The sequence below is a fragment of the Stigmatopora nigra genome, chromosome 17 (genome assembly GCF_051989575.1).
Source record: "Stigmatopora nigra isolate UIUO_SnigA chromosome 17, RoL_Snig_1.1, whole genome shotgun sequence".
Classification (NCBI taxonomy): Eukaryota; Metazoa; Chordata; class Actinopteri; order Syngnathiformes; family Syngnathidae; genus Stigmatopora; species Stigmatopora nigra.
The window spans coordinates 373,112-385,579 of NC_135524.1; the positions used below are offsets into that span (position 1 = coordinate 373,112).

General features: G+C 48.0%; 1 protein-coding gene across 1 annotated transcript; it reads right to left on the reverse strand.

Moving 5' to 3' along the window:
* Positions 1–8,461: 8,461 nt before the first annotated feature.
* LOC144210647 (homeobox protein Nkx-6.1-like) lies at positions 8,462–11,864 on the reverse strand. Its single transcript, XM_077737413.1, has 3 exons — positions 11,158–11,864; positions 10,481–10,656; positions 8,462–8,883 (listed from the first exon to the last, which is right to left on the reverse strand). Exons 1-3 carry the CDS (start codon positions 11,798–11,800, stop codon positions 8,611–8,613), a joined length of 1,092 nt encoding a protein of 363 aa, XP_077593539.1. The 5' UTR covers positions 11,801–11,864; the 3' UTR covers positions 8,462–8,610.
* Positions 11,865–12,468: the final 604 nt, after the last annotated feature.

The window sequence follows — 12,468 nt, forward strand, 5'->3', positions numbered from 1 at the left end:
GCAAAGAAAGACACACACGCTGATGTCGCCCTAAAGATAGGAAAGTGTTACCGGGGTGACGCGGGGAGGGGGCTGACACAAAGAGGAAAGTGCGTTGATTGACAGCTTTTTTGTCCCGCCCCCAGCAGGAGGGCAATAAAGATGGCCGCCATCCGTCAGGGTCGTTTGTCGTGGCGCTAATTAGCCGCCACAACAAGTGCATTGTGGCCAAACGGCACGACATGCCCTCCCCTAAAGGCCTGCCGCACGCTGATAAACAGGACCGCCCGTTACCCTGGCAACGACGCAAACACACCAGTTGAATCTTTCCTTCAAATTATTTACATTTCAGTTGTAATTTTCATTTATTTCCAAGGGCCAACGTTAAAAAGGAAAAGTAGTTTCCGACCCTCAAACTTCAAAAAGGATTGGACGTCTAAAACAGTCTTTTAACAATCCGTAGAGAAATGTGATGTCTTCATTTTAAATTCAATACATAGATTTGAATCAGAAAGTAGTCTCTGGGTAGCCATGTTGCTATTAGAGCAATCAAAGTTCTTCTGTCATATCAAATGAGTTCATCTTGAGTAGTCAGTATCAAGAAATGTTGTAATAAGAAAACCATATATTTTGTATCATTCAATAACTGGCCTTGCTACAAAAAAATACAGGATCGGCCCATGTCAACTTACGGCTTCATCTGTGTGCCTAGTATATCTACGTGTATCTAGTATCTATATATTATTTTCAGTTACTTGCTTTGTTTTTAGTGTGTACGTGTGTGTGTGTACGTTGGTGACCTTGTATTGTGCGAGCAGGTCAAAGAAGTAATGGCGTGCGCGCCTGACGACCATGAGATGGGAGCGGCGGTCCCGGCGGAGGCGCTCCGACGGGGCCGCCGCCGCGTGGCTTTTTATGGCGCCGACGGGAAGTGGCAGTAAGCGGGCCGGCCCCGACTCGGGGACCATTAGCGGGACGTGGCCGCCTTGACAAGCGCCCGACCTTCACGCGTCACACTCGCGTCGTTCGCTTCTTACCAAAAGAACGCTAAGCTGCATTGGACGTCAGGGGTCGTCCGTGGCGGCCCAAAAGTGAGGAATGGACGCATTGTTAATTGTGAAGTGCCATTTGTGTGTCATCGCTGGCCGTGTGCGTGTGTACGAATGGAGTGTGCGTGTCAGAGGTTGCGTCTTGTGTATTCTGTCTAGTCAATAATAAAGTCAAGGCCGGCGCTCACAGAAACTTAATGAGCCGGCGACCTTGCAAAGTCGTTAGCATCCACGCCAACGTACGCGGGCGGACGGGCAGGCAGGAAAGCAGGTATCCCCCGGACCCCCAGGGACCCCCCAGCGATCAGGTGACAGCACTGAGCTAGCACTGGCCCATAGAAAATTGGTCATTTTTTTTTATCAGTCCATTTTTTTCCTGTCCATTGTTAGCCTGGATGGTCTCCAGCACCCCCTGACCATAATAGACTAGAATTAATGGAAGATTTGGACGGTTTGGAGGTCAGCGTCTTCATTGGGAAAAGCTATGATGATGAAAAAGAGTCACAAAGTAGGAGTACAAGTGGCGGCGTTGGCGGCGGCAGCGGCGGCAGCGTGTAGAAGAAGAGCCACCGGCGGCGGCGGCGGCGAGTGTTTTTGCGCCGTTGCTGAAGGAGACAAATGTGCTATTGAAATGGGCTTGGCGCAGATTGCGCAGGAAGTAATGAATTCCTGCGCGCCGACGGCCAGCCAGCCGGGATGAAAATGAAATTAAATGTTGCCTTCATCTCCACAAAGGCGCATAAATCAAAATGGGGATTAGCATGAGCCCCCCAAACCCACATAGGCCAAAAACACGCGCCCACAAAACTTTTCACTCATTTCAAATAACATTTTATACAAAAAAAATAATCAAGTTCCTTCAAGACAGGAGGATTTTATTAGGGGGGGTGTTTGAAAAAGGAACAATTGGAAGTGACCTAGATGATCTGGGGATAACAACAAGTGGCCCAAAATCATCAGGAACTCATGAAGTGAAATTGCCACCTGGAGACCCCCCAGATGCCGGCCGTTACCCCAACACGGACAGGAAGTGAGCCACGAGACTTGACGGCTCAGCAGAACAAAGCATTCCGGCCCAAATTTCTCCAGAAATGGAATTTTCTAGCCAGCGAGACGGAGGCCGACCAACTCTTTTTTTTTTTTTTCCCCCTCTCGCTGTTGTTACGCTAGCCATTGGGGGTCGCGACCTCCCAAGTGTCCCACGCTGAGAAAGTCGCCGCGTGTCACATGACACATTAAGCGCGTTAGCCGCCTCGGGGCCGACGGCGAGCGTTCCCACGTACGGGCCGCGGCGGCTCCGTGTGCGGTGGGTTGGCACAGCTTGCCGGCCGGCCAATTGTAATATTTGGACAAGTTTTCAAAGTCTCGGACAGGAAGTGACACGCCGCGCCGACATCAAAAAGGGCCACCGTAGGGGGGGTTAGGTCTTTACACGCGTGTCATTTCCTGACACGCCGCCCGCGTCACGCTCGGCGGGTCAACGGCGGGTCAACGGCGGGTCGGCGTCAGGGTTGCGCCGCTTCCCAGCCTGGCCACAAAGACGCGCTTCAGTCCCGCTTGTCACGTTTCAAGAAGCATTGGTGGCCTCGCTCCAGTTCCCAGGCTGACGTTCCCTCTACCTTTTTTTCTTCAAATCTCTTTTTTTAATCCGGCTAGCTTCCAATCAAATTCAAATTAGCAACTACTTTTCAATTGGCTAGCCTCAAATAGCCCTCCTCTGCTAACCCCTACTATCTTATGCTAACTTCTTTTGAAATTCAACTGAATTTAGTCTATTTAACTGCTACTAGCAAGTCTCCACTAACGTGTGCTGGCTTCAGATAACCTCCATGAGCATCAATTCACTCTCTTTTTTCCTGCCTTCGTTAGCTTCCACTATCTTTAGCCTCCACTAGCCTTTGCTAGCTAGCCTCCATTAGCTTCCTCTAGCCTACACAGTCTACCCATATTGGCCAACAAAAAGTTCTGCCGAGCCTCCAACTGGAAACGGATTGGACATATATGAGCGTCAATCGGGGAATACGCTCGGCGACCTCACGTCCGAATCCAAATGAAGAAAAAAAAGTTCATATCCTGTTTGAAGACGAGCGATGACTTTGCCCATTGGCGAGAAAATCCCTCGCCGCCCATGCCCCCCCCCCCCGGCCTGCCCCCCCTTCTCACGCCGTCCCGGGTTTCCCGCCGGAATTGACGGCGTCCTGATTTATGGGCCTTTTTGCGGCGCATAATTAATTTTATGCATATGACTTCCTTTACAATTACCATGGCGACCCGCGCCACGTACATCAACGTTTCCTTAATTGCACATTCATCACGCAAACTAGCGCGCGCCGTCCAGATGTCGCCCATCGCCGCCCAACGGGAAAAATAGGCCACGCCCAGACCCAAGCTTATTTATGGAAGCTTTGGACGGCGGGCGGCCTTGGCCAGGTCGGGGGTCAGAGGTCACGCTGATGAGGAAGCCACCAATAATGAAGCCCGGACTCCAGCTAGAATCGAAATGCGCGGCGACGATGAGCACGAGGATAAAGATGATTGAATGCCATCTGTTGTCAATTCAGTACATGTCACGTTTGTCAATCGTTTGTAACTCGGCTGATGTTTATTTTTGTATTTTTTTTTTGTCCACGCTCCGAGACAGCAAAGCTGTTTGTCAATAGGGAAGCTAATGCTAACTGGTATTTTTTAGTAGATTAGTTTAGTAGTGTGTTGTTTTTAACGCTATTGTTAAGCGCTAACGTCAATATGGCAAAGGAATATCGGTCTCCGCAATAACCCGGACGGGCGTCTCAGGTGAGTCGTCAATTAATTAAGGCGCCATCATTAACACGTGCTCCTCAATTATCACGCCGGTGTCTTAATTAAGAGTCGGCGACGCGGCGGCGTGTTCCGACACGGCCTCACCTCTCGCTTCATTTGCATATTAATTGCGCCGTGGCCTCGCCGTTAATTAAGACGGGCCGAGCGGCGCCCCCTACAGGCCTCGCCGATCCCGACAATCGATTGTTAATGACGCGCACGCACGCAAACGCGCGGCGGGTCCATTCATCACTCCGGGGCGCTGACAGTGACGGATGGTCCTTAATGGGGGGCGGGGGGCAACCGACGCCGACGAGCGGGCGACGCGAGTGCGGCCATTAATAACGGGGGTGGGGTCACGCGGCGGCGGCGTCGGCGGCGGCGTGTCGGCGTGCGCTCGCAGTCACGCCGTGTGATCTTTAATCAAGTGAGCGGCGGCGCCCGCTAATGAAAAGACGGCTCCCAAATTGGAAGCGTGCGCCGGTCGCGCGCTAGCGCCGACCAGCCACAGATGGGTGGCCCCCCTGGCGGCTCATCCCATTGCTAAAGGTTGACACCTGCCACCTTTTCCCCAGGCGCCGCCGACGCCTCTCCGTCAACGGCGATTGTCGAGCGCAGCCACTGGCGCTGAAAGACGAGCGTTCGCCGCCTACGCCGTCTACTGTTGTCCATGGGAGCCCACGGTGTCGTTTTTGGGGGCCTTCCTAGGAATATTAGCTTACTTATGGGTCACTTTTTCAGCATTTTGTGTCATTTCATGTTGATTTGAAGGCGTTTCTTAACTTTTGCTAGTTTGTTAGGTCTCAATTCCTTCAAAAAAGACAATTAGTATCTAACTAACTAGCTTACTAACTAATACTGGATAACAGTGAAATTATAGTAGTATAGCTAGCTAAGCTTTCTATAGCTAGCTAAACTTTTTATAGCTAGCTTCGCTTTTTACAGCTAGCTACGCTTTCTACAGCTAGCTAAGCTTTTTATAGCTAGCTACGCATTTTTTTAGCTTGTGTCTACGCAGTGTACATTTGGTGAAGCGAGCCATCTTGGTTTAACGTCCTAAATATGTAGTTTATTTGGCCTCACAGTTCATTGACGCTAGCTTTAGCATTAGTTTAGCACGCCAGGGCGAGGAGGGCATCGTCTGAAGGTCGCCGGCCTGCGCAAACTGGCCTTCCTTTAGCGATGGCGCTTAAGTCAATTAGTTTAGCGCAATGTGATTAAGAGTAGCGCCGCCTTTCCGCTAATGACATGCAGAGTGCGGCGGGCGCGGATTAGCCGTTGTGACCAGCTCCTCAATTGAATTTGAAAAGACTTTGAATCTCGCAAAAGTCGCTGGGCGCTCATTTGCATCCAATATGGCCGCCACAAGGTCACCTCACGGGCCGTCCATCCACGTTTGCTCCAAAAGGGTATATTTCAAATCAGATGCTTATTATTATTATTATTAGCTTATTATTCTTCCAACGCCCAGGAAGTGACCCTTAGGTACCCTAAAATGACTCGGCATTGACCCAAAATCAAGTCATTAATTATTGTGGATGACAATGAACCCGTTGAGTTAGAGTTAATTGGCCTTTTCTTGTCCATTTCAAGCGTCTCGGACGCCGTAGCTGTCGACGGCGGGCAAACTTGACCACCCACCAATTAGCCTCCATTAGCCTCAATTAGCGTGGTTGTCATGCCGACGTGTGGCGCTTTGTAAAAGCGTGCAGCGGCGCCGCCACCATCTGCCTTAACTTCCTTTAACTAAGCCGCCGCCCACTTTCTTTAACTGGCCATCTGTGCCGCTTCTTTTGTGCGGGCAGCTGTTGGCCCCGCCCCCGCTGTCACACACACACGCACCATCTCTCACACACACACACACACCGACTCACACACCCCAAAAACCTGTTAACGGCACTCATTTATTCATTGCCTTTTTCACTCTCACGCACGGCGTGACCTCTGAACCCCGACATCCTTTTTAATCGCTACCCCGGCCCCCGTCCGGGTGACTTTGTCACCGTGGCAACGCGTCATCCACGCTGCTCATTACCAGTCGAGCTGTCACGTGGCTTCCTTTCAAAATAAAAATCCTTTTGTTAAGTTTTGGGGGTTTAAATACACAGACAAGGGTTTCACAAACAACAAATCCCCAGAAAACATGGCAAATTTAGTTTCACTAGCCCCCAGTCTTCTAAGATATGTCATGCAATTAGCGCCGGGGAGGGGGGGGGGGGGGTGCGATTGGGGAAAGCCGACCTTGTAAGTAAATCCTCCATTTAGCAAATGGAATTCATCCGTTGCCTCCCGGAGAGACATTGATCCCGCCATAAGGATGCTTGACGGGAGCCTCGTCAAACATTAGCATTTAGCGCGCACGTGCGCGCGCGCTAACGACGACGCTAACGAGCTTTTCATGCGCTCGAGTAAGAAGAACAATCGTAAACGCATTGGCGCGAGCAAAAGCTGTTGATGGGTGGGTGGGGCCAACTTTACCCATACGCACGTGTGTGTGCGTGCGTTTGGCTTTGTTGTTGTGATGTTTTGTGTGGACTACGTTTTGTCTGCTGCTGCTGTTTTGATATTTTGTATGAGTATGCGTGTGTGTGCGTGTGTGTAGTAAGTGGGCCTTTTCAGGGTGTGTTAAGGATCCATTTCTATTTTCTATGAACATGTGGTTTCTTGGTGTGTACTTTGTTTTGGGCCGTTCATGTCTTCAACAATTGAGTCATTTGGCTGGTGTTGACAGCACCAGGCGTCCAATCCATTTGGAGTGGGAGGGATGGCAGGCTTTGGTCCATTGTCTGCCAACTTCTTACTTCCAATGTTTCCCATTCCTTAACCCCGCCAAACAGGAAATAGTCAACGGCTAGCAGGAAGTGCGGCGGTGGCGGGGTCAGGCCACGGCAACGTGGGCGGAGTTTATCGATCCCGGTGAGTGCCTCTCGCGCGGGGTCATCGCTGAGAGTTTCTCCCAATCGCCCGATCGATACGGCCAGACCGCGCCACCCGTGACATCACCCGGGGTCACGTGACCTCGCCGCCACACAAAAAGGAAAGGGGCTCGTCGACCCGCCGCGTCCCCGGACGGAATGTTCCGTCGGACGCCCGGCGCCGTCAGCCAGCGGCGGCCCGGTGGCGTCCGCTCGCTTAGCATTTTAATAAAAAAAAAGGCGCTAATGGCGCAGGGGTCGTATTAGCATAGAAAGCCAGGACGGCGGCATCCGGACGCGACTTTTAAAAGATGATTGACGACGTGATTACGGCTCCGCTAACAGGTTATTGTAGCGGCGCCACGCACAAAAGACTGCGCTGACCTTTGGTGACTTAAAGCCCGCCCCCTCCCCACGCCCTTCATCAGTCACCCAGAGGCCGGGACCGCTGGCGTCGCCGACGCCGCCATCCGTCACTTTCACTGCCTGGCGGGGGGGGACGGGGGGCGGGGCCCTGGAGATCATGTGACAAGATGGCCACAAAAGCAACAATGAAGGCAGATAAGAGCGCGGGTCCGCCCCCTCGTCCATTGTCCCCACCCCCCCGTCCCCAATCCTGGCCAACAGGTGCCGCACGCTAAGCGTTAACCGCTAACAGGTGGCGACAAAACAAAAAAGCCAATCAGATTAACGTTATTGCACGCCAGGTCGTTGAATTAATGACATTTTTTGTCATAAATAATAACGGCGGGCCTAAAAAGAGAGATAAACGTTTTTTCCCCCAACAATAAAGGGAAAAATTGTCAAACTTATTGCGGAAATAAAAATTGAAGGAGCCGGTCCGGGGGGGGGGGGGGGGGGGGGGGTGTTGCTATGCTAGGCCATTTGATTTTAATTGTGATTCATCTTGCGTGATGAATTGCCGGGAATGTCATTAGCACACTTTTATTTGAAATGGACGGCCATATTGCAGAAATGATTTATATTATTTCGTTGCGCTAAAAGACGTCCAATCGGTTTGAATTTGGAGAACCTGCATGGCAGGGAATGGTCGCTGCCACGGAGGCCTCGCAGTTCAAATTGATTGGCGCAATTGTGACACGTTGATTTATTGTGCGGAATAACTGCAAGATTCATTGTTTCGCTATTTATATTTAATGATTAGTCTTTAGCACACTTTTATTTTAATTTGACTGTCATATTCATCCAATATTTATATGAACACAAAAAACGTAACGTTAATGTGCACGCGTATTAAAATTACGTCTGAATTAACTTGTTAAAATCTGCAAAAAAATATCCGTTGTTTTTTGAATGTATAGAATTTTGAAAAATATTCTTAGTAGCAAATCAATAAATGTATTCTTCATCTGTCGTATTAGATTGACATGATAATTATTAGCAGCATTAGCAATAATTAACAAAGAAGAATATTTACTGTTACTTTTTCATACTTTGATAAAAGAACAATTGTTAAAGATAAAAGGAGCCAATGAGTGGCCTGTAATGCCTTGGGAATAATACTCCATTTATAGATAAATACAACAACAAAAAGTTAGACGAAAGCTCCAATTCAATTTTGCTGTCTGACAGTTAAAGAAGTAAAAACAAAAAAAATTGTTTTTTTTAAACAAAAACATCAAAGATTCTGTCAAACACATATTCCATCTAATAATTTCCAGTAAAAAAAATAATGTTAGTAATAGTAAAGAGTGTTTATTGAGTGAAAGTGCTGACGTTACATGAATTAAATTAAATGACGTCTCCAATAATAATCATAGTAAAAGAGGGGGCGTGGTTTATATTTACAATGTGTACAAGAGTTGCTTTTTTGTGTGTGAGTGTGTGTGTTGTTTTCTTTTTTTTTTTTAGGGGGACCCGTCGGGCTCGGGGGCGTGCACCATCACCAGCGCGTGCTGGCGGAGGAGGCCATTGTGGTGCGGGTGCGCGTGCGGGTGCGAGTTCTGCGTCTGGGGGGCGTGGTCAGGGTCCAAAGGTTTGTCGTAGTCGTCGTCGTCGTCTTCGTCCAGGTCCGAGTTGACCTTTAACCTCTCGGTCTGCGAGTCCTGCTTCTGCTTGGCGGAGGCCATCTCGGCCGCGTGCTTCTTCCGCCATTTTGTGCGACGGTTTTGGAACCACACCTGACACACACACACACACACACACACACACACACACACAAACAAACCATTATTGTCAGTACTATTAATCATATTTGAAATCAAATGTTAAGCAGTCACCCACCCCCTCCCAAAAAAATAAACCTAATTCACATTATTTAAATTATTGCATCAAAACGATACAAAAATGTGTATTTTATGACATTTGTACATTTTGTTATGATGCGTCTGTCATTCAAAATGTGGCTGCTTTATTTTATTCGATTATCATAAAGCCTTTATGGGATATGTGACTATTTGTGGTCATAAAAAAAAACAGCTGTCCATGTATCTTTTTGGACTATATTTTGAATGGATAAATTCAACCTTAAATGAATTTAATTTTAATCAAATCAAAAGATATACACTATTGTTATACTGCCAATAACTAAAATGAACACACAAATAAATTCAATAGCATGATGAACAATTCTTGATGGCCTTATTTTTGTGGACATAAAGAAATACTCGATAACCCCCCCCCCCCCCCCCCCCACACACACACACACACACACATTTTATCATGCATTGTGCCCTAGATATGAATTATAGTTATGCCTAATGACCTCAAACCTATTTTATGGTTTTTCAATGCTTTAGTAAAGTGCTCAAAACGCACATTCATTTCTCAGCACGTCATAAATTAATATATAAACAATTATAACAATGGTAAAAGAATGAAAATTGCAAAAAAGCATGAAAGTTAACTTGGTGATGTCTTATAATATAACAAATCTCTTATTTAAGCCATTTAAAAACAAAACAAAATATTATTTACAGTTTTCTCTCTATCTATTTAATGAAATGCTTTTTATTAGCACATGGCCCGCCAATGACAACAATATACGTTCAATTTATGTCATTTCAACTCATAAAAGAGCCTGTCAGTGTTCATATTTTAGAGCTATTATTTATTACTCGAAATAGATTAGACGTGTGTCATTGGCAGACATTGACTATATTACATAAGGAAAACCCCAATTAACAATTTGTTTATTTTAAATATACGTTTATTGTACCTTTAAATGACAAAGAAATCTTATTAAAATGCAATGTGATTTCAAAATAAGTATTTTATTAAAAACAATCTACAAAAATTCTAGATAGAAAAGCGTTTTAAAACTGTTTTCTTTATTCGCCTCACGATTAAATGAAATGGACATATAAGAACGTGATATATAATGAGTACAATAAAAATACACTATAAATAAGCTTGTTTAGAACGAAATTATATTTCCAGATCTAAATAAAGACGTTCTCTATTTATTTCAAACACATTTTAATGAATAACATTTGGACAAAATGGCCTTTGGAAAAATGTTGTTGATTAAAATGATGATATAATTTGTCACTTCTGATGATATAAACGTGCTGTGACGTCATGGGCCCATTACAACCATGCAGGAGCAAACAGCTCACCTAATCATGCCTCTTTTAATTATCACTTGATATTTTTCAGATTCCTACATTTGATGACGTCACGTTAAATTATCGGAGACATGATTTTTAATGTTTGTGAAATGGACACAAAAACATGACATTTTTTATGATAAAAAAAAAAAGATTATTTCTGCTTTACCTTGACTTGACTCTCGGTCATGCCCAGTGAAAAAGCCAGCCTGGCCCGTTCGGGCCCTGCCAAATATTTGGTTTGTTCAAAAGTTTTTTCCAGAGCGAAAATTTGCTGTCCGGAGAAAGTGGGGCGCGTGTGTTTGCGTTTGCCGTCTTTGGCCTCCACCAGCACGCAACTCTGCTCTGAAAAAAGAAACAAACAAAGAAAATGCATTAGTAAAATACACCCTAGAATTATTCGGCCCTTTTTATATCTAATACACTGAAAAGGATTTCAAGTTTGTATTATTATAAATTGACCTATACTATCTCCCCACACCTAATATAAGTCATAATCGTGATCAAAGTGGACTTAATATTTGGTATCCTCATTTAAAATGTCTATTATGAAACCACTTTAATTTATTTTCCCCCTAAAATAAGCTCTTTATTTTTCTGTCCATACTAAAAACGTTCAAAAATGCCAACTCCCAATATCTTTTTAGGCAAACACTTTTATTTGCCTTCGTTCCCGATGGACGTGATTCCTTTTATTCGATGGTCAAAAGATGAACGACTCTTAAATAGGGATACAATCCGTCTGCATCAAATGAAAAATGTCCAAAAGACTTTCGCCAAGTCACACGCAGGAGAAGAAAAGTGGATGAAAATGCAAGTGTGCAAGGGGAAAAAAAAGAGACTCACGGGGCGAGCAGGCGAACCGCGTGTCTCTCCAGTGCGTGCCCTGCATGACCCCCGGCCAGAAAATGGGGGTCCTGCCGGGTAGCTCGCTCAGGGGCTTGGGGTAGCGGACCATCGCGGCGGCGGCGGCTGCTGCTGCCGCCGCGGCCGCCGAGAAATACAGCCCGGCCGGGGGCGGTGGCGGCTGCGGAGGAGGAGGCGGCGCAGGTGGAGGAGGAGGACCCGGACCCGGGCTCAGACTCCCGAAGCGCGGCTGAAGGGTGCCCAGGACCCCCAGCGAGGCCGAAGCCGACGAAGGGGCCGCTCGGGGCCGGTTGAGGATGTCGTTGATGCCGTGGGGCGTCGCCGACGAGCACAACTGCGGCGAGCCCAGGCCGGACGATTTGAGGCCCGGCGACGAAGACGTCGCCGCCATGCCGCCCGGGTTGGGCGAGGTGGTGGCCGGGGAGGCGGCGGCGGAAGCGGCGGCGGGCGCCCCGCTCGACGGCACCGGGTAGTGACACTGGGAAGACGGGCTCTTGGCATCGGACGACGCCGTGCTGCGCAGGGCCGCCAGCGGCGAGGGGCTGAGGCCCGGCGAGAAGCCGCCGTCCGCTCCGGGAACCGCCGCGAACATCACCGCAGCGGGGGGAAACTCTGCCTGCATGCCCGCGCCCCGGCCCGCCGCGCGACCGCCGCGGCTGATGTTCCTTGCTCTAGCTGCTGATGGGGATGAGGATGATGATGATGATGATGATGATGATGATGATGATGATGATGGGGCGGGCGGATAGGGGGGGACGGGACGGGACGGGGGAAGTGGGGTGGAGGGGGAAGGGGGGTGTTGGTGGCCGACAGCAGAGGAGTAAAAGAACCCAGAGGAGATGAGGCCTCCTACAACAAGTTGGCAAAGTGATGTCCCGGAGCCTGAGTGGAGGGGGGAGAGAGGGGGCACACTTCTTTCACTCCTCTGAACCGATTGGAGCGTCTCTGGCGTGACGCCACCAGATACATTCCGGATTACATCTTGTTCCGGAATTAACGCCCCATGATGCCTTAAAAATAAATGGAGACGCCCAATCCATTGGACCTGGGAGTCTTCGTCAATTGCACTGACAAAGCTGGGAAGAAAATGTGCTACCTGGCTTCTTCTTTAGGAAAAATCGAACTGAATCACGATTTCTGTCACCCTACTTTGCGATGTCTTCAAAATACTACATTATAGTGTGTCATGGTCGGCATAAATTACACTAAATCCTTTTTGGAAGACATTTGCTGACGTGGGAAAATTCAGTGACATGCTGCTTCTCTCTGCCGGCAACTCATCGTATTGCA

What these genes read in the sequence shown, in the direction of transcription:
- LOC144210647 (XM_077737413.1), bottom strand. Translation starts at nt 11,800, where the DNA reads ATGCAGGCAGAGTTTCCCCCCGCTGCGGTGATGTTCGCGGCGGTTCCC. An exon ending in GCGGTTCGCCTGCTCGCCCC is followed by an intron (nt 10,657 to 11,157) that starts GTGAGTCTCTTT and finishes TTCTTTTTTCAG; the next exon opens with AGCAGAGTTGCGTGCTGGTG. An exon ending in TGACCGAGAGTCAAGTCAAG is followed by an intron (nt 8,884 to 10,480) that starts GTAAAGCAGAAA and finishes TGTGTGTGTCAG; the next exon opens with GTGTGGTTCCAAAACCGTCG.